This window comes from Podarcis filfolensis (assembly GCF_964270895.1).
Source record: "Podarcis filfolensis genome assembly, chromosome: 2".
Classification (NCBI taxonomy): domain Eukaryota; kingdom Metazoa; phylum Chordata; class Lepidosauria; order Squamata; family Lacertidae; genus Podarcis; species Podarcis filfolensis.
Window position 1 is genome coordinate 36,305,782 of NC_139605.1, and position 21,652 is coordinate 36,327,433.

Below are 21,652 nucleotides of genomic sequence, written 5' to 3' on the forward strand. Positions count from 1 at the left end.
TCTGCCCATCATGAACTTGTTTGGTTATATAATAAATCACAAACAATCTCATTGCTGGCACAGTCCCGCTAAATGTTTCTTTGGTAACATTCAGGAATATTTTGTATGTTTGGTACCAATGAAAACCTTGTATTCCACTACGAAATATATTTTATGGCACTCATTCTTTTCTAAGTTTTATATGATTATTTTATTCTATTGTAATTTTATTTTTCCTCTTTTTATTATTGCTTTCAAGTACAGATAGGGTGAACCCACAGAATCAGCAAGTTGCAACAATCAGCCATTTGGAACTATATTTTCTATTAAGGCCACTTACTTTTATTTAAGGAAAGGGCTGGTGCTGTGATGTTTTCACTCTTAACAAACACTGCTCTTTGCAGTTTTCTTTGCCATGTTCATTTGCTGCAGAAAATGTGCCCAAGAGTCTTGCAGCTTCTTAAGGATTAATTTATTATGTTATACCCCTTCATGGCATGGAACCTTCACAAATGCAGTGAGCTATGGCCCATGGTAGCTTATGCAAGAGTAAATTAGTCTTTGTGGACCAAGATTCTTTGTGATTTTTTTTTGAATGATGCTTGATTATCACTGAGCAAAAATGGCCCCACCATAAATGAAAGGCAGGCAAATAAAAATAAGTGAGATTCAATGTTGTACCATCAAACATAACTTCTTTCCCCTCCTTGGCCCCATGGTCTTCTGTGCTCCTCCAGGAGCATATTTTGGGGAGCAAGAAAGCCTATGAGCAAAATGAAGCCCTGTTTGTGAGAACAGAAGTCCATTTCCCAAGTAGTTTGCAATCTACACCTAAGCACAGATGAGCAAATGTGGATTCCTGGAGCAAATATGGCAAGTACTACATTCCTCTCCCAGTCTTGCTGCCACCACACTGCCCAGCAGTAAGCTATGGTTTGCCTTGGTATTATGCCCAAACCTGGGCTTCTGGTTTGTCACCCCAGACAAACCATGAGCGATAGGCTAAGAACAAACCTTGTTTACAGCTTGTGGTTTATTTGAAGCAGGGCAAACCATGAGTGAGGGATTTGAACATACCGTAATCCTAAACCAAACTATATGTTGTATTCAATTAGCTAGAAATCTGTGCTTACGTTGTTTGTCCTGGGCAGGACCTATTAGTTGAGAGAATTGGGAGGGAATAGGAGGAAAGAGTTTGCTAATAATGTGTTTTATTGTTACGAATAAGGATTTCCTTAAGAATCAGTTGAATTTATTTCTTATGGTTAAATGGGTAGATATAAAACCATGACTTACCCCAGCTAGTGAAAATCCATTTACACTTGAACTTAGCTCCATTTATTTCAGTGGGTCTACTCCAATTATGACTTAGTTGGTGATGTTTAGAGAAGGTTCTATATCTTGAATTTGTAACCATTTAATATTATATGCTATAGGGACTTCAGTAAATAAAATGCAGAACTGCATCTATCGTAGAACAAATTGGAGAATTATTCTGCAATTATGTTGCATTCTAGTAAGGTTAAGTAAGTTTCATGGTTGTTTGGTACAGTATTTGCAGTGTTGAAGGACTGAACAATTTAGAAAGTGTCACTTAATATTAACACAACTCTTAGTCAACTTTAATTACAAAAGGTCTGAACAGCATTATGTACATAAACCAATGCTGAAATTTAATACACAGTGTTTATACAATACAATATCTATATTAAAATATTTACATTTATAGTAACCAAGAGGGATGACTGAAAGAGTTTGATATTAAAAAACCCCCAGTAGATACTGTACCTACACAGAGCTATGCATTAATTAATATTCAGTTTATCATGATTTTCCCGCAGCCAGGCATGATATACATTCAGCTTATGGTCTTGTGGCTGTACCTGAAAAAAAATCAGGATGTTAACCATTTTAATTAAGAAATACAAAAACTGTATTAAGCTCAGAGTCTCAAGCACACAAATGGAAACCATTCTTTGGCTTATTGCCATAATTTCAAGTACATTTACTTGGAAATAAGTCCCACTGAACAGCTTTGGTCTTACGCTGCAAATGTGTTTGCTACTGCAATATAAAGCAGCTCTGAATCTTCACGGTGAAGGGTTGAAGATATTCCAGCTTTCTCCTCCACTCTGATGCCTACAAATTCTTCTGCAGAGCTTATTGCCGCATCTTCTGCAAGGCATGAGCGCAACCAAATGGCAGTGCTACATTGCAGGAAGGAAATATGGGACTCTGCACACCCACCCCATCCCAATGCTGGTTCTGAGTCTATTGCTGCATAGCAGATCACAGAGCTGTACCCACTTGCTTTGTGCAGTTGTGGTTCATGCTCATTTACAAGAGAGGGACTGAAGGGAAGCAGAGCCATCTCAGTTTTGCGGAGAGGCAAACTCTGTCAGGCTCCTCCTTCCAACAACTGCCTGGCAGCAGCCGTTACACCAGGCTGTAGCAGAGGATGATCGTTGGCTGACAGATCAGCAACTTTTGGCTCTTCTCTCTTTTTTGTGACTGCTTTTTGCTATAGAACAGGGTAACCTAGAGCTAGTGCCTGTGTTTGCTTTTCCCCTCCTCCCTCCCAATTGCTCTTTCTTTTGTGTCCTGTCTCTTAGGCTGCAGGCTTGAGAGTAGTGTCTTCTTATTGATCTCTGTTAAGCTGCTCCAGGAAGCTTTTTTGGTTTGGTGGATGAAAAATCATTTAATTTAAAACAAATAAAGGAGAAAGGGCCTGCCCTCATCGTAGGTCTTGTACCACACGATTAAGGGCTTCTTGTTTTAGGGCCTTGGCCATTCCATTATATGTTTTTATTTATTTATTAAATTTGTATACTGCCCTTCATCCATAGATCCCAGGGTGGTTCACAACATAAAAATACAAGATAAAAACCACAAAATACATAATAAAAAGAGCAACAACAACAACAAACCAATAACCCCATCCATCCCCTCCCACAACACATTTAAAAGGGTATCAGATGTTATTCATCCAACAGGCATTACAAAAATCAAAAGCAGAACACTTAATCTTTCATTGATTTAAGAAGATGGCAGCATCAGTTACCTCTTTCCACTCATTGATGCAAAAGATCCTGTAAGAGTCGTTTCCATATTTTCCAATCCCATGCAACTCAATAGGATACCTCCACTGTTTGACCAAGTATTCACCTAGGGCACAAACAAACAAAAAAGTACAATAAAATATCCAAGACTGGATTCATTAAATTCACCTTTAAAATTTCTGAAAACATGCATCTTTGAATAAGAGGTAAGCTACACAGAACTTATTTAAAAAACAAAAATGGGTGACATCTAACATTTGTCACTCTTGGTAACAGTCCCAGTGAAATCAATGTACTTGATTCCAATGGGTCTACCCTGTGTGTGACTTAGGCTATGTACGCACTACACCTTTAAAGCACCTTTGAAACACATTCTTTATTTCAAAGAATTCTGGGCACTGTAGTTTATTAAGGGCTGCTGGAAATCGACACACTGTGTTGGGTACACAACACCTGGTAGGCTGATACTACAAGGAATCGCAGCAAGTTATTACTAGCATGCTACATTGATGCTGACAGAAGTGACTAGAACGACATCTATAAACAAAAGATAAAGTTTAGAGTTTCAGTTTTCTAAACTGCAAGACACAGCATAGAAGACATTAAAATGTCGTGTCACAGATGCAGCTCTATTGTCACAGATGTCAATAAGATCAGCAGTCTTTTTACAGCAGAAAGGAAATGTATAAATGCTGGATGTGGACTTAATTTTTTTCTCAACTTCCCCACTTCCTCATTTGGTAACCTCTCAAAACTTTTTTTTTTTTAATGTTCTGTGCTTGGGTAGTTCAGCAATTCAATATGGACGGTTTTCAAAGGGGAAATGTCACCACTGTTCTCCAATCTTTCCCCTCGCACTCCAAATGTTGCTTCAAGGTGACAAGTCTGTGCCCACTTACTGAGGAGGAAGCCTCATACAACACAGCAGAATATAAACCTGAATAGGATTGCACTGTTAAAAATAAATAAATCCTAATGCCAAATCTCTCAAATATATTTTGTGTTAGTTCTATGGATCTGAAGAACATCCAAGCTTATATAGAGACAACTTTGGAAAAAGAAACTACCAGTAAAAGAATAAAATAGAAATGCAGTTTCATGTGCAGAGCATGTGTGTTCTCATTCCTCTGGATCATAGCCTTTAGTGTTCTAGCTCAGTGGCAGCTGGAAAATCTCCAGATCTTGTCTCTGTCATGAATTCACTAAGTGGCCTTTAATATACCACCATCTCTCAGCCATGGCTTCCCATCTGTAATATGAGGATAACAACACTGATGTACTCTGCAGGGCCGTAATTAGGATTTTATGAGATAATGTACCCTTTCGAAAACAAGCTATAACATACATTACATGCCACGAGTTGCTACCTGAAAATTTGATGATGGTCTTTGCTCTGAGTTCATAAAGGCCAAGAGGTTTAAGCAACTCTGACATTTCCTTCCAGTTTGCAGCTCTTGCTATTTCAGGTGAAGGATATTTCTTGAAAAATTCCCACAGCACAGGGATGGCCATCTTACCTAGTCAGATATAAGACAGTGAATAGTAGGGTTTCTACTGAATTTCTTTGCAAGGCTGGCAGAGGCACATATGCTGAATTGCTAATACAGATAACGTCTAACCTCATGTAACAGCTACTAAAAGTAACAAGACTAAGAAGCATCTTCACGTAATTGTCCACACTTGGCATGAATCCTGCTGCCAACGTGTCTTCTGGCCACATGTATGTATAGCAAAACAGATGCATGTGTTTACTACACATTACAATCAAATGACTTCCACAGGAGAAAATTAAGAGTTGTGTGAAGAACTCCCGCGGCACAGAAATATATTTTGTGTTTCAGTACAGACACAGAAGATGCGTCATCTCAATTTTTAAAGGTATGCATGATCCCAAACTTGTATAACACATTCAGCAAATGGCAAAATTTAGGTCTATTCTAGTCAACCTGCTTATTGAGCATTCATCCTGATTTGCTTACGCAAAGCTTAAGATGAAGATAAACTATGTGCAGTCTTTACTGAGCATTCATTCTGATTTGTTTAAAGGGCAGCTACACAACAAACATTTATACTGATTTGCATCATGTCTTCCCATTAGTCATTATTTCATCCCATGCTTTTCAGTGCATTTCCCATCGTTTTCCTAACCGCAAAACAGTGTTTTTTATGTATTTGTTGCATTAGGATGACAGAACTGCAGAAACCCAAAGTTCCAGTATGTGTTGGAATCCCTCTTGCAAAAAATGGTGTCATCATTTTAGTAGCCCTTTTTTCCACTTCACATGGGTCAAGGTCAACATTGGCCCTTTTCTCTCTTCCTGGGGAATGTGTGTGAATCAAGCAGAGCCATTTACCATCTAGCCAGCCCCCCATGGGAAAAACTGAAGTAATCAGTTCTGCCCACATAAGAGATTCATAAATGCTCCCTAGCAGCAGTGTGGGACTGTATAACTGGAAAGCAGCTCAACACTGGTGTGTTTGCAAGTGAGGGGCTGGGCGGGGGAGAACTTAAGTCTTGTACCTGAGGTCTTATTCAGAAATATAGTTGCAATGAGAAGTTTCCATGGATCATGAAAGAGTGTTTCTTGGACCAAATTAAAAGGAGAACGAGGTGGAGTCCATTTCCGAAAGGCCTTCCTTCTAGGTGGGCTTGGAGCTATACAGAGAGAGAATCAAAATGTGAAATTCAATTGCCTCTCTTTTATTTAAATACCTTGATTCTCTTATATCAATCTGTGTCTATAGACAGAAGCAGAATGAGGATCGTTTTGACTGCCTCTTCCGGCTCTAAGGAGCCTGCTACAGAAACAGCTCTTTCAAGAGTCCCAGTGGGATCAGCTGCAGTGAACAAGATCTAAGAGATGCCTGTCCATGTTGCAAGCCTTAATCTTCATTTGCCCAACTGCAATCCTTACTGAGAATTTTGGTTTGTTTAAATCCCACTTATTAAAGTTGCTTCTACAATATCAGTCACCATAGTTTGATTGTAGTTTGTCCTGAAGCAAGAGTTTTAAACAACTACAATTCTCCCAAGTCTCGCTGTAATGAGGAACTAGGGTTTAACATTGGAAGAAGCTTCTGATAGCCTCTAGTGCACAAAAAGAGAGAACGCACAAGGCAGTGTCTCACAGTGGCTTATTTACATAGTGAGAAACCATAGTTTTCTAGGCTCACAGTTAGCTTTTTTGATTGGATACCTTACTATTCAGATTTAATTTACTCTCCCAATACCAAACATTTATGAAGTGCTCATATCAACCAAAAGCTGGTAATAATCTGACCCATTAATCTGACCCACTACATGGAAAGGAGTAAGAATTATGGATAGTTGCTGTGTAATCTCTTCTTACCTCACATAAATTCTATCACAATCTAAAGCACTTTTATTTGGAACCAAGTACCAATAGGTTAAGTGGGCTTATTTCAAAGTAAATGTGTGTACTCTTAGCTATGCAAGTGAGAAATACATTAGATTTACTTCTGACTAAATATGGCTAGGATTGGTGTGCAAATTATATTGCTAAATCTTGTAACCCCCCCACAAGGCATTTTCATAGAAAGCATTTTTTACCTCCTTGAATGAATTTACTAGAAAAATATGGACTGGTTTTCCTTCTCTCCACTTGAGGTCTTCGAAAATTGTCCTCTAAAATGTTGAAAAGCAAAGTAAAAACAAATGCAGATATATATATATAATTCATTGCGAATTTGTATAAAACTAAGTACTGCACTATCTTTGTATGTGCCATTCTCTTACAGAGGATCTTCTATCATTAAAGAGTGGTGGATTGGGAGCCCACTGTAGTCTATCCCAGCAACTACACTGGCTATGTTTGGAAGATCGTTTCTCAGCTTAATAAGCAAAGATGTGAATAAGTCTTCTGGTGGTGCACACAGCTCATTTGCTCCTTTCTTTGGGCTTTATCCAATGTAGTGTTAAGCCAGGGTTCCATCAGCTCAAGAATACCTGCAATTGCAATGTGACATGAGCCATGCACTGGAGGGGGGATTTCTGTCACTCTAGCAGTAATCCTTGCACTGATAGGACGAGTTAGTAGAATACCACCTTTTGTGCAAGTGGGAACAAATCAAGAACTCTTCCATTAACTATGATTTCCCAGGGAGCTATGGTTAATGACTTCAGAGCCATGATTTGAAGCTGACTTATCCGGGCAAGCAAGAGGCATTTATTATGGTTCAAGGAAAAAGAGAAACATTCTAGCCAGGCAAAAGCACTCGAGGATGCAGGGACACTGAGAGGGGATGGCAGACTGGAGATAGTCCCAAGGACCAGAGAGAGGTGCTTAGATGGTCACATTCAGCAAAATTATGTGAACACACTCAGGTAGACAATACTAGCCACACCAAAAACACAGAGCATGAGGCCAAAAAAGCTCATTTGTACCACTGGCCTGTGATTATCTCCACAGGAAATTTAGAAAAGAGCTCTGCTCTGAAGAATATACCTTTTAGTGATGTAAAATGGCTCTCATCACTGGTAACTTCCATATTGGAAGCAATGTTTAACTCTTGGCTCCCTGAAGGCACCCTGTTTCTCTGGTTTTCCAATTCTGAAAAGTTTTCATCAACTGCTACAGAAACTATGCTGGTGGGATCCTCATCACATTTTAAAACTTCTGTGCTTGACTTGTGTTCCAAGACAGCAGCTACTGGTCCAACATGCAACTCCACTTTTGGTTCAGAAACCAGCAGTTCGTCCTTTAAGCATGTTTTCCTTTTTCTTGAGCCTCTCTGGCACACTTTATGGACACTGTTAAAAATGTATGTATCTTTTTTTCTTCTGGGATTTTTAACAGTTTCTGCCCTTTGACTTTTTGGGGGTCGTTTCCTCTGTCTTGTGTTATAGGCATCATCCAGATTCCCAATTTCTGAACCGCATTTAGCTTTCTTAATTTGAGTCTTTCTCTGAGCAGCACTCCTCTCTTGGGCTTTGAAACAGGAATCCTTTGAGGGGTCCTCTGCAGTGGGCCCATCCTGCAAATCTGGCTCACTAGCACTTTGCTTTTCTTCACTGCTTTGCGCTCCAAGATCTAGAGTCTGGCTGCTAGTGATACAGTTCTGTCCTTCTGACCCCAGAGCCCTTGTGCTTGATTGAATACTGTCCCGAACAGAGACAGAAAAATCGAAGTCCTCTGATTTAAGAACAGTCTCTCCATTCTTTTTACAGTAATCCAAAAGTGCACGTCTGGATCTGACCTTCACTCCTTGGGGACTAAAAGGGAAAAAGACCATCATGTAAAAAGCAGTCAAAGGGCAACGTTGAGTGGAATGCAATGTTGCACAACAGAACTTCACCTGCTTCTTCTCCCCCCCTGCAGCAACCACACCCCCAAAATCAGCTCTGGAGGGTCAGAGCAAGTTCTGAGGGCATGCAGGGGGGTCAGCAGGGAGAACGAGAGGATGGTGAAGTCCCATTGTAGGAGTGTACTTTTATTCCACTCTCACATGGAAAGGGTTGGATACAAGTTGTCAACTGTAGCCACCCTGTAGATTATATTGTGGAAAGACAGACTATACATTTTTCAAATAAATATATATTTTGGAAGATCAAAGTTGAAGCTCCAATACTTAAACTATTTGTAAGCTGTTATAAATGCAGTTACAGTTAAACAGTGGTGCAAGTACAGCTGCCTTGGGAATTGCAGCAGAAAGATGAGATACAAATGAACACGAACTTAGTATTTGCAAATATTATAAACACAGATGTTTTATATAGCATAGAATCCATCAGCATGACGCTTGGTTGGAGTACTAAAGGGGAACACAAAACTGTGTCCTGACTAGATATGTGTTTCTAATCTTAAGGAAGGAAGGAAGGCTATCTGGAGGATTTGAAGTTGTTGCTCAGCTGAACTCTATTATTCTTTGGAAAAAAGCTGCCCAATGCCCTCTGCTTCTGGAGAGCTATGGGGGCAGGGGCAGGTTACAACAATTCAGACTTTGAGTCGGAAGAGAAGCAATGAGTGATTATTATGCAAGAGATGGGGAGAAAGAGGGGGCTCAAACTGTGGTTAAGAAGGAGGAACGGGGGGGCTGCTGTGTTGTGGGGGCTGCTGCTGTTGGTAAGACATAGCCCATTTTTTCTTGATAGACCATTCAACCCTGGATTTGTAGATGAAACAGTACAGAAAATTGCATCTGTCAAATTTCTGAATACCAGGTTATTGACAAAGCCATGAGAGTTCTGTCAGAAAACAACAGCAATCCCACATAATTTCTTCCTCTCTTTAGTAACACTTCAACAAGCTTAAACATAAAACAGTATATTTACACTTCTCCCTATTATAAACATAATTATGACACTATGGCTCTCAGTGCACCAAAATATAATTTGGATGACATAAGATGTACAATGTCAAATTTTACAATCAGCATTACTGTACCTGACAAAATAGATGTCGTATCTTCCTTTCGTTTTGCCAGACTGTCTTTGCTTTATTATCCTTTCCCATCCTTCAGGAACAGCTTTGCGACACAGAGGAGCCAGGAAAGATACAGTTGCTTCAGACTCTTTGCACCAAGTTAGACTTTCTGTGATGGTCTCAGTATCTTCCTCCTTGGGATCAACACATTCCCCTCCTGCTGTTATAAGATGCCCTTTCTCTTTGTCTGCATCTTCAGTCAGGTGCCTATTACCTATATCACTGAAAGTGAATTATCAGAATATCAGAACAAGTTTCACCTTTTTGTAGCCTTTCCTTAAATAGACATTCGAACCTCTCAATCATTTCAACTGCTCTTTTTTTGCATCTCCCCCACATTTCCTTTTCGGTTGTTTCAAAACTGGTTTATTTCTGGCAGAGTAAGAGGCAATAAATTTTGCACCTAAAGGTAGAAAAATAAGGTACAACTTAAGCAACGGAGAGCCCTGGTCTTGTTTATCGGGCTTCAAACACCAATTGCCTAAAAGGTCTGGGTGAATAAGGAGGTCTCCACTGGTGGTGGAAATGAAGAGGGTGCCAGGCAAGCCTTTCTGGGGAGGATTTTCTATAGCTAGGGTGCCATCACTGAGAAGGCCACCTCGGAGGCAGCAGCCCACCTTTCCTCCTCATTTGGTGGGAGCAAGCAAAGCAGTGGGAATGGGAACCAATGGGGCAATAGAAGCAGGAGGCTAAGAACGGCACAAGTTAAGAATGGCTTTATTCTGGTTTGCAGTACAGTGGTACCTCGGGTTAAGTACTTAATTAGTTCTGGAGGTCCATTCATAACCTGAAACTGTTCTTAACCTGAAGCACCACTTTAGCTAATGGGGCCTCCTGCTGCCGCCGCGCCGCATGAGCACGATTTCTGTTCTCATCTAGAAGCAAAGTTCTTAACCTGAAGCACCATTTCTGGGTTAGCGGAGTCTGTAACCTGAAGCGTATGTAACTTGAAGCATATGTAACCCGAGGTACCACTGTATTGCCATAGCCCTCAATCAGACAGAAGACCATCATGTCAAGGCAGCAGAACGCAGGCGTGCCATTTGTCAAACTGCCGTGACATCACTGCATGCAAACGAAAGGTGGTGATAGTGAGGGTCATAATAGTTGCTTGCAAAGCAACAGGCCGAGGGGGGTGTTGCCTATTTCAAAAGCCCCGCCCTCGCCACTCCCTCCGGCGTTAAGTCCTTACCTGCCGTCAGGCTGCCCCGTCGCCCCTTGAACTAGCGCCAAGGACATCTTTCCTCTCCTCTCTTGTAAGGCGGCAAATTCTCCCGCGCCTGCTCGTACGGCGCGTGCGCATTCCTAACACGCGGGCCGCCAACCCGCACAATGACAGTAACCAAGAGATCTCTCCCTCCTATTCGCGCCGGGATCAAACCTCGCGAGCAGCGCGAATTACACCTGAGTGGGCTTTTGCGCACGCGCACTTTCGACATAAGCTCCTCCTCTCTCCACACCGTCGTCCCACCCGCCTCTAATATTAATATTGCGCGTCCTCCCCCGGGCGTCATAGAAACTGTGGTTGGGGGGCGGGGAGGAAGTCGGTGGAGAGTTCAGACATGCGCAAGAGCGTGCGCACAACCAAGGGCGCTTCGCTCGTCGCTTTTCCCTTGGGCAAAAGGGAAGGAAAAAAAGGAGGGGAGGGCGCGTGAAAACTGCGCATGCGTGTTGCCTTGGGTTGCAGCCCGGCGTCCTATGTACACAAATAAATAAATAAATAAATGAAAGCGGGAGTTGGGCGCTGGGGGAGGGGCAGGCAGGGAGGTGGCGAAGGGGATGCGCCGGAGGGGGAAACATGCGAGCTGCGCTGACCTGGAGAGATAAGGCCGAGCAGTGGTAAGAAGGCGCCTCCCTGTGACAAGCCTAGAGGGTGGAGTGGGTCGGTGGGGGAGGCATGGAGGAAAGGAAGGAAGTGGGGGCTTCGACCTCCAGCCAAAAAATAAGGCCTCCTCAGTCCGCTCTCCCTACCAGCATCACCAGCAGTAAGCGAGTCGTGAGGGGGACGGCGTGCAATTTTATCCCGCTCTTTCTGAGCGGCAGGCAGCATAACACCCCCGCAGCCTCCCTTACGTCCGTTTCTGAAGGCAAATGAGTTAATGCAACCAACTGCAGCGCTAGGGAAAATGAACGGCAGCAGCAACAGCAAAAACAACTTAGAAAGATGCTTCCACGTTTAATCTGGAAGCCACAAAGCTGTTAAGATAATGCTTTTGCTGCAGAAAGGGGGCGCGTGGGTTTCCACTTTTGGTGGAAGGGACACAAAGCGGGACCCTGGCAGGTTTCAGTTGTTGTGCGCCTCCCAGAGCCTGAGGTGCTTTACCTGCATTCGTTGCCAAAAGGGGCTGGGGGGGGGGTTTGAGGCGGACAGGCCCCTCTGTCGCCTCGACGGTCCTGTTGTGTCCGTTGATGTAACGTTAGCTCTTCCGCGCTGAGTTGATGTTCTTACGGTGCTCCATCGGTAGGACTGGGTGCAAGTAATAAAATAATATTAAAAATCCGCAATGGCCTATACTGGTTGTTTTACTTGCTGCCTCAATTCTTGTACTGGGCAGGTGGGTAAAGCTTTCATGAGGAAACTTCAGCAAAATAAACAGTTGGTGCAGGTTCGCTTTTTTCCTAACCCCGTAGGTAGTATATATTGCCGCACATCTTAAAATTCAAATGCTTTGGTTTAATTGAGGTGTTTTTGTGTCTGTGTGTGTTTTGGCACTATCTGTGTAATACTGTGTATACTTTGTGACATTGGTCTTCAGCTGGTGGGTTGGGACTCGATCGCCACACCAGCACCATTACTGCTGGGTCAGGCCATTGTCCTCCTGTAATCCACCACCTTTTCCTCACAGTGGCCAACCAGATGCCTTTGCAGCAGGACATGACAGCAACAGCACTCTGCCCACCTGTGGTTTCCAGCAACTCAGAGTCAGAGGCATATTGCCTCTGATATTGGAGGTAGAACGTAGCCACCTTGGCCAGTCACCGTTGATAGCCATGTCCTCCATGAATTTGACTAATCCTCTTTTTTAAAAAATGTATTTTTATTAAAGACTTTCTTGGTTTACAAAAGTATGTGCAATCTCTCTCTCTCCCCCCCCCCCCAGTAACATTTTTTACAGATCAGTTTCATTTGTTGAGACCATCACTGCCCTCTGTGGAAGCAAATGGCATAGTTTAGCTATGCACTGCATTAAAAATACTCTCTATCATCTGTCATGAACCTTCCAAAATTCAGCTTTGTTGGATGAGCATGATTTCTAGGGGTGTAAGAGTGTGGGAGAAAAAAACATATATCTAGCCACTGTCTTTATACCATGTGTAATTGTGTAAACGTCTATCATGTCACCTATTACCTTTTCTGAAAACTTAAAAAGTTCCAAATGCTGCAACCTTTCCCCTTAGGGACCGTTCATCATTTTGGTTGCCCTTTAAGCATTTATAACTCACATTTCATTGGATACTTCAGTACCACAATAGAGAACAATTAAATAAAGCAATAATAAAAGATACATAAAAAGATAATATATAATAATTACAACAGCCATAAAAACAAGTGTTTGGCTGAAATGTTGATTTATTTTTTTTTACTATTGGCTGTGTGGGTGAATAACCCCCAGTTTTGTCTAGAATACGTACCTTTAACATAGATAAATTGCAATGGCTAGAGTAGCTAAATGAATAAAGTCAGTGTTTTGATGTAATGCTTTGAGTATGTAAATTGTAGCCTTTTGATTTGGCAGATATGAAATGTCTTGAAAATGGTATGATTGAGGAAATGTACGAATGACAATTGTGGTATATGAATATTACTCTGAACCTACATTCACAAATTGAATTCCTTTCAAAATACTCATTCTGTAGGGTAGTGATCTATATCTAGAGATCTTGTTTTTTATGTACCATATGGGAAAATATTGGGGATATGAGGAGTTTGGGGTGCCATTTAATACCTTTCTTTGTTTTCACAGTATATATGACCTTGCTTTTAAGCCTGATGGAACTCAACTAATAATTGCAGCTGGAAACAGATTACTGGTATGAGGTTTTCTTTAAAAAACAACAACCCACCCACCCTTATTTGTTAATTAACATCTTGAAATATTTGGTAGATTAATTTATCAAAAGAACTCTAATTTCTTTATTATTTGCTATAACACATATGGTAATCTGTTGAAAGAACTCTTATCCCTTCTCTATTTAATGTAACACATTTTTTTAAAAAATCTTACAACTGTGATGTAATTTGACTATGTTAAAAGCTAATTACTTTTTAGCTATTTAACATCTTTAAACAGAGAGAAGGCTCTTGTCTTTGTTTTGATAAATTAAGCTGAGCTGGAAGAAGTCAACAGCTATTTTAAAAAGATACACCAAATTTGCATATTTCATAGATGCTTTTTTCCAATTTCCTAATGTTTGTCATCATTATTTGTAAAGCTTGCTTCTAATTTCTTGGTGTGGATTTATGAATGGTTTCTAAGTACATGATGTAAGAAGTTAAGTGAAGGTAGGTCTACACCAGCCTTGCAAATAAGCCCATAAAGATACTAGCCTGTGGCTTTTGTTTTTCATGCCTGAAGGCTGGTGGCTTGAATTTCCATGCTGGTTATGGAGAAGGATGAAGTTCCCTTCTCCAGGTCAGTATGGAAATACAAGGTACTAGCCTCTGCTAGGAAAAAAAAAGCATTCTAGCAAGAGTTTGTGGAAAAGGGATGGGCTTCCCTTCTTTTGTGACCAACATGGAAGCTAAGCAGACTGGCAGAGGTGGGACAAAGAGACTCATTTCTTCTCTGCCAGCCTGCTCACTTACCTGTATGGCAGGGATGGGGAACCTCTGGATATTGTTGGACTACAACTTTCATTGTCCTTGGCCAGTGACCATGCTAGCTAGGGCTGATGGAAGCGTATTTCAACAATTATTTGGAGGGTTGCAGGTTCCCCATTCGTGGTGTATGGAGTTTCATGCACTTGCCTCCATGGAATTTTTTCTTGCTTATGACAGTCAGGAAATTTATTAAATGTAAGGCTAGTCTCTACACTCCTTCAATAAGAGGTTGCTATGCGCACTTTGGAAATTGGTTTGGAGGGGTTGGTGCAATGGTATTCAGAGCTTGCTGAAATAAGACTTTCTCATAACTTTTCAGGGCTGGATTGTCCTTTTGATACCTTTCATTTCTAAGTCCCATGGAGCAGATTCACTGCTCCTAATGTCAGCTCACTCTGGCGCTGGCTAGAAGCTGTAACACAGGAATTTATTTTTTGTATCTAGAAGAAACAGAATAGACCTGCCCAGCCCTACTATGCTTTACCAAACCCAGGATCCCCAGTGGCCTTTATTTGTAATCACACTGGATATGAAAAGAATAGGGTTAGGCTGTTTATCCTGTTATAATGCTGGCTTCTATGTGTCAGTCCATTAAGAAAATTACTTGTTGGAGCTGTATTTTAGAAGTCATGTAACTGCCACTTAAAAAAAAATGAATAAACAGAAGAGAGCCTGTATCTGGACTGAGAAACATAGGAAGCTGCCTTGGTTTGTCTAGGGCTATAGTGTTAATTTGTGCATCTAATTCTTAGACTTATCTCTTTATTTTATCTCTACAGGTGTATGACACTTCGGATGGAACATTAATCCAGCCCTTGAAAGCACATAAGGATACAGTGTACTGTGTAGCTTATGCCAAGGATGGTAACTTAAACCTTCTGGATTTTTTCAGATCATTAGCATTTGATCAGGTTTCATAGGAACAGAGTGTCATTTGCATTTATATCCAGTTTATTATTCATAAAAAAATTTAAAGAAGAAAATTTGTATTACCAGACAATGTCAGTACAGTCCATACTATGACAGCTGAGTTTCATGTCAGACCAGAGTGTATGCAAACATTTGTAGATACAGGTTTGATTCTTGCTCACCTGAAGGCACTCAACTAATAGTAAATAGTGTCGTTGCTTTTCTGTGTGCAATAAACTCATGTGAGCTTCCATAACATTCCCTAGGTAAGCGCTTTGCATCAGGAGCTGCAGACAAAACTGTGATCATCTGGACTTCAAAGTTAGAAGGTATCCTGAAGTACACGTAAGTGGATTGCTTCATGATTATTTTGCATGCCTTAAATATCAGTTCTGAGTATGGACTCCAGCCACTATTATCAATAATAGTAGAAGGAATATGAACACAGGTAAGAAGCTAAACATGCAAAGACAAAGGACATTACATTACATCACTTCACCAGGTTAACGGGAGAATGAGATAACAGGTTCTGAGGACTGTTCTCACTGCATAGCTCTCGAAAAGGGTTCCTCTGCAGTTACTGCACTTCTGAATCTCATAGTACATATGCATTCTGGATCTGATATTGTGCTCCTATTTTCCTTGTTCACTTACACCACAGAAGCAGATGGGCCCAGTATTGTTTCTGTAAATTCTGCATAATAAACATTATGTTACTGGGGGCAGGGGGCGGGGCGAGAGAGGTAACTCCTTCTTCAAGATAACTTCCGGAAGTGCTTCTATTCAGCATTAAAAGATAAAAGTTGCTGGGCTGATGTGTTCTAGATAAAGTTTTAGTTATTTTTTAACAGCCCATTACTGTTTCCTTGTTTTATGTATTTAAGAAACTTTTATTCCACTTTTAAGGTAAAAATTGTTAAAGCAGCTAACACAGCAAAAACTAAAACAAAAAGAAATAAATAAGAACTGTGTAAAATAGTACCAACAGAAAGAGAGCTGAGTCAGATCAGAGCATTATACTAAAACCCAGCATAGAAAGGCTTGGGCAAATAAAAATATATTCGTGTGCCACCAAGAGGACAGCAGAGTCAATGCCAGTCAAATGCGCTTGCACTGAGCATTCTAGAACTGGGATGCCACAACTGAAAAGGCACTTTTCATGAGCTGCCACTCACCTCTTTTCTGAAGGTAGGGGGACCACTCAAAGAAGGTTCTCTGAATGGGGTCTTGGTAACCAGGCGGGCCTGTGTGGGTAAGGTTTTGCTTAAGAGACTCTGGTCTCTGACTTTTGAACCAGCTCTGGTGCAGTGTTGAGAATCATTATAGAAGTATCTCTGTATTCCTCCCCTCACCCCACACAATGCTTGAACGCTTTATATTTTCAAATAACCATATTGCACCTGAACTATTTTTAAAGCCTGTTGGATTTTTGTTTGATTTGCACTGAGCTCCTGATAGAGTTGGGTGAGGCTTAAAAAATATATATATCCAAAGTTATTTGTTTATTATGCCTAACCACTTTTCAGATTGTTTTGTTTCAATGTTTCTGGTTAATTTGTTTTAGGCACAATGATTCCATACAAAGTGTATCCTACAATCCTGTCACTCACCAATTGGCATCTTGCTCCTCCAGCGATTTTGGTATGTCTTCCTCATCCTTAGTTTCTTAAGACCAAATCCTATGACTTCACATAGCACTCAGGAATCGATCAGATAGAAATGTAATGTGTGCTGTACCATAGGTATAAGCAGTTGAAGGACCACAGGAAGTTGCAATACAGCAGCTCAGACTGTCTATCTGACCCTGATCTCAGGCAGATCTCAGGTATCCAGAGCTAGTCTTGGCCACTATGAGACCAGGATGTTGGACTAGATGGGCCACTGGCCTGATCCAGTAGAACCATTGATATTAATGGACCTGTGTTCATCATGCTCATTAATTTCATTGGAACTACTCTGGCTAGGTGTAGACTTAGATACAACAGTTGGTTTCAAATAATCTATCAAGTAGAATGCTTTTGACCAAAGAGATAACTGATTAAATGTGGAACCTTCTGGTGCAAAGCATGTGCTCTGTCATTGCGCTGTGGTCCCTTTCTTGGCACTGCTGTCAGATGGTGCATTGTGGCATCATGTAAAGCCATTACGCAGCACATAAGCTGGCAGAGAGAAGGTGTGGCAAGGGGAAGGACTTTGGGGAGTTGTATTTTGTTAAGATTTAGGAGCTCTTTTCTTTCACATTCCCTCGTTGTTGTTGGTGTGAATATTTTCCTATAATGATGAATGAATTGGATGGTAACACTATGCTGTTGTTTTTGTTTTCAAGGTCTTTGGTCTCCTGAACAGAAGTCAGTCAATAAACATAAAGTTAGCAATAAGATCACCTGCTGTAGGTATGTAAATACTGCGCTCAAATGTAGTTATTTTGTTATTGTAAATATTAAAATTTCTAATGAGTTGCCACACGAAAGATTGAGAACTCAAGGCAACATACAATAGAGGTAAAAACAAAACTGAAACAAATCTGACAATACAATAGAATGGACAGCAAAATTGCCCTCTAATGAGTTTGTAGAATTTTATTATACATTTAATTATAAGATAAGGTTCCAGGATGGGTAGGAACAAAAGAGTAAGCAATTAAAGAAACTATATCTTTGTTCTTCCTGTGTGTGGCAAATATTCTGTTCATGCTGTTCCTTCCTTTCCTTGTAAGATGTTATGTTTTTCTTTCCCCCGGTTGTTGTTATCCGTCATGCCTTGAATGGAGCTGATATCCCACTGTCATTCCAGAAATTTCTCCATCACTCCGCCCCATGCTTCGTTGTTTTGCAACTTTAACAACAGCTGCAAAAATCACTCTGTCCCAGTAAATACCCTTTTGTCACCATTTTCCCTCTCAGCCTGGGAAGAGTGGTCTGTCAAACTGCAGACGACTCAATAAGGAACTGTATCAGTTCCTTGGCAGTTCACAGACTCCTTTCATCCTTCCTTCCAACTGAAGACATATGAGCAATTATTCTTCCAATTAAATTAAATTCCAAGTTCTCTTAGCGTTATTCAGTTCACATCATAAATAATAAAGGATGTGGAAGTTTCCATCGTAAACCTTTTGCAAAATAGAGCTTCCCTCTCCTTTTCCTTTTTTTACAGTTTACACAGCTCCGTTTGATGTATAAATATTCTATATAATCCAATTTCTTCCATCCTCACTTGTACAAATGAAATTTGAACTAACGTTGAGAGGAGGGTTGCCGAATCATAAATGTAGAGAATAAAACTTAAATTAAAGAAACCGTAGGCTCCCCCCCACCATCTTTTGCACTGAATGAAGTCTTATCTGAAGTTCAAACCTTAAAATCCTTGCAATCGGTTTGTTCTGTAGTTTGTCATCTCATCTCTTTTAGCGTGTGCCTGTACTTTAGTCCAATTAAGCTCTAATTAACAGGAGAACCACTGCTTCTTAATGGCGGCGTTGGAGGGTTTTTGGCAGGCTTTTGCACTCAGTGCCTCCCTGCCCCCCACATTCCATGCCGGAGTGAGAGCCAGGTACCAAGACGAACTGCGAGTGAAGCCCGTTCCCCCCTCCATCCCTGGGGGAAATTTGCAAGGATAATTACCCTCAGTCACCCTTGTTTTTCCTTCGCCAGCCACCTGCTGTCATGGTGGCTGCTTCCATTAAGGCAGAGCAGAACTGGAAGCTGACCTTTCAAAATCACTATTCAGTTAAACAGAGGTTGCCTTATGCTGCTACAGCTCCATATTCTTAATTAGCATGTCCTCTCCTTCTTGGCATGTAACTGCAGTTCATTTGGGCAAATGTATACTTTAAAGCCATATTTGCCAGTGCAGTGGAAGAGTTCAAGGAGTGCTTTGTGTCCTCTTGAGCCTTTTATGCCCACCTCTAAGTAAAAGGTATAATTTCTGTAGGCCTCGTGACTCTCAAATGTTGAGGAGAGGGGAATTTTTTCAAACTGCTCTGTTATTATTCTTCCCCTTTCTCAGTTGGACTAATGATGGCCAGTACCTCGCTTTGGGTATGTACAATGGCGTGGTCAGCATAAGAAATAAAAATGGTGAAGAAAAAGTCAAAATTGAACGACCCGGTGGATCTTTATCTCCTGTGTGGTCCATTTCTTGGAATCCATCAAGGTAAATGTTGCTGTCCCTATATTGTTTGTCTTTAATAGTGTCTGCACACTAGTATGCATTTGACTTTTAATAGTAGTGCTATAAACATAAATAAGAAATCATTTTGATGAAGCTCAGAAGACTGGTTTAATGCTTTCATTTTCTTGGCAATATCAGTAAAAATTCTTAAACTTTCTCCAATTTGAAGGGAATTGCTAGTTGCTGAAGTTGCTAAAATTAACTGTTCCTGAATCTTAAAAAAACCCCCCACAGAAATAAAGCACATTATAACTGATCAGCTCCCTCTTTGTCTGCTAATACAACATATGGGATGTGGGTTGGAGGTTGACTTTGGAATGAAGAATGCCTAATGCATTCTTGGATTGTTGAGACTCTAATAAAATATAAATATATTTTATGTATTTAAAGGCTTTTTAATGATATTTGTTGCTTATGTGTAGCCCTGTAGGTCAAAGATTCAATATACTCTATCTCAAATAATATACTGGATTTTAAAGCAAATGTAAAATACATCTCATATAAGTAAACAGCTGGAAGCATAATAAAACTCTGACCCTACAACTTAATCTAGCCCTCCACCCCCCCAAGCTACTCAGTGCTCTTAGAATGCTCCTGGAAGATCTTTAGTGCTTTGAATGTTTCTGGTAAGGGCATTCCATAGTTTATAGGGAAGCTGTATTTGCATAGGTGTCCTGAGAGATAATAATCTCAGGAGCATGTGTTTGGTTAATTTTAGAGCTTGTAATACAAAGTGGGGAAGGAGGCATATATTTAGATATGCAGGGATTGACTGTTGCATCAAATGATATTTGTTAGCAATTGCACGTTTACCATTGTATGTACACACAAGAGGGAGCTGCCGCAAATTCTAGCTCCTTGGTATATGTACCTGTATGGTTCTTATGCTATGCATACATCAAAACAGTTTTATATACAATTTAAGGGTTCATATAAAGTTAATACCCTGTTTCCTACTGTTGCACATTTCCAGTACAGTCATACCTTGGTTTTTGAACAGTTTACTTCTCAAACATTTTGCTCCTGAGCGCTACAAACCTGGAAGTGAGTGTTCTGGTTTGTGAACTATTTTTGGAAGCCGAACATCCGATGGGGCTTCCGATTGGCTGCAGGAGCTTCCTGCCGCGCTTTGGTTTTTGAACCTTTTGGAAGTTGAACGGACTTCCGGAACAGATTCCGTTCGACTTCCAAGGTACGACTGTAATTGGAAACAGCTGTATTTTGAGAACATATTTAAGAAGAACCCTACTGAACCAGAACTAAAGGCCCAGTCCAGCATCTTGTTCTCACAGTAGCCAACCACATCCCTCTGGGAAGCTTCCAAGCAGCATGAGTCCAACAGCCCTCTCCCTGCTCATCATGCTCTCTAGCAGTGGGTGTTCAGAGGCACACCATCGCCAATACTGAAGATGTTACATAGCCATCATGACTAATAGCCATTGATAGTCTTATCCTCCATGAATTTGTCCAATCCCCTTTCAAAGCAGTCAAAATTTGGTGGCTATTGCTGCATCCTTTGGAAGTGAATTCCATGCTTTAACTATGTGCTGGGCAAAGAAGTGCTTTCTTTTGCCTGTCCTGAATCTTCCAACATTCAACTTCATGGGGAGGCATTGAAGAACGACAAATTACTGGTATTTTCTCCAACCTTATCCTTCTCTATCCCACAGAGGGAGGGTCATGTTTTCCTAAAGCCTGACAACCAATGGAGTTTGCACTGAAGAAGACTTACTGTCCCTTTTAGTAAATCTGGGGAAGAAAAGTTTCAAAAACTACCTGGGCAAAGTGTTTTAACATCAGGAGAGTTGATCTTGGGCTAATCTGTTTTGAAATTTGAGTTTTGTAGCAGTAGGTCATGTGAATGAACAATTGATATTTGCAGTCGATGGGAGAATCTCTGGAGTTCTAGAGAGAGCGAAGAGGAGGAGGAGGCAGGTCACGCCTGTTTAGAGGATATACCAGTTCTGAAGTCCATCACATGCAGTAGTCAGGGTAGTGAGGCAGAGGAAGAAGAACATGAGGAAGATGAGAGCCCTAGGAATGCCAGCTCGTGAGTGCAAAATCAGAGAAATAAAACTATAGTATGAAAATAGACATATATTTAAATCTTAGCTTGTTTCTGTCTCGTTATCAATTTATAATTATTGCTTCACAGCATATAAACAGAACAGTATTTTATTTATATATTTGTGGCATTTATATTCTGCTATTCAGGTGGACTTCACAAAGCAGTTTACGTGAGATTGCTACAACAATAAGCATTGCGTGTT

At 40.8% G+C, this 21,652-nt stretch overlaps 2 protein-coding genes across 5 annotated transcripts in view; one reads left to right on the forward strand and one right to left on the reverse strand.

The window, feature by feature from the left end:
* Positions 1-1,573: 1,573 nt before the first annotated feature.
* MBD4 (methyl-CpG binding domain 4, DNA glycosylase) lies at positions 1,574-10,880 on the reverse strand. Of its 3 annotated transcripts, XM_083595283.1 has the most exons (8): positions 10,674-10,876; positions 9,443-9,703; positions 7,505-8,271; positions 6,610-6,684; positions 5,560-5,694; positions 4,406-4,555; positions 3,041-3,144; positions 1,574-1,862 (listed from the first exon to the last, which is right to left on the reverse strand). In XM_083595283.1, exons 1-8 carry the CDS (start codon positions 10,718-10,720, stop codon positions 1,785-1,787), a joined length of 1,617 nt encoding a protein of 538 aa, XP_083451409.1. In that variant the 5' UTR covers positions 10,721-10,876; the 3' UTR covers positions 1,574-1,784. The 3 variants fall into 3 exon arrangements, with proteins under 3 accessions (XP_083451409.1, XP_083451411.1, XP_083451410.1); XM_083595285.1 differs by lacking the exon at positions 6,610-6,684 and having other exon boundaries at positions 10,674-10,880; XM_083595284.1 differs by lacking the exon at positions 1,574-1,862 and having other exon boundaries at positions 2,864-3,144; positions 10,674-10,859.
* The window catches only part of IFT122 (intraflagellar transport 122), a 58,395-nt gene continuing 47,617 nt past the window's right edge, over positions 10,875-21,652 (forward strand). Inside the window, exons 1-8 of one of the 2 annotated variants that reach the window (XM_083595275.1) lie at positions 10,875-11,320; positions 13,447-13,513; positions 15,083-15,167; positions 15,479-15,557; positions 16,777-16,853; positions 17,539-17,605; positions 19,218-19,364; positions 21,265-21,432. In XM_083595275.1, coding sequence (XP_083451401.1) covers positions 11,280-11,320; positions 13,447-13,513; positions 15,083-15,167; positions 15,479-15,557; positions 16,777-16,853; positions 17,539-17,605; positions 19,218-19,364; positions 21,265-21,432 — 731 coding nt within the window. In that variant the 5' untranslated portion in view covers positions 10,875-11,279. The remainder of the gene's footprint in view (positions 11,321-13,446; positions 13,514-15,082; positions 15,168-15,478; positions 15,558-16,776; positions 16,854-17,538; positions 17,606-19,217; positions 19,365-21,264; positions 21,433-21,652) is intronic. The other variant, XM_083595276.1, reaches the window with a different exon arrangement.

Coding starts and splice junctions, on each gene's coding strand:
- MBD4 (XM_083595283.1), bottom strand. CDS start 10,720: ATGTCCTTGGCGCTAGTTCAAGGGGCGACGGGGCAGCCTGACGGCAG. Junction 9,704..10,673: donor ACGGGGCAGCCTGACGGCAG/GTAAGGACTTAA, acceptor ATTCACTTTCAG/TGATATAGGTAATAGGCACC. Junction 1,863..3,040: donor GCATCAATGAGTGGAAAGAG/GTAACTGATGCT, acceptor ATTTTTTTTCAG/GTACAGCCACAAGACCATAA.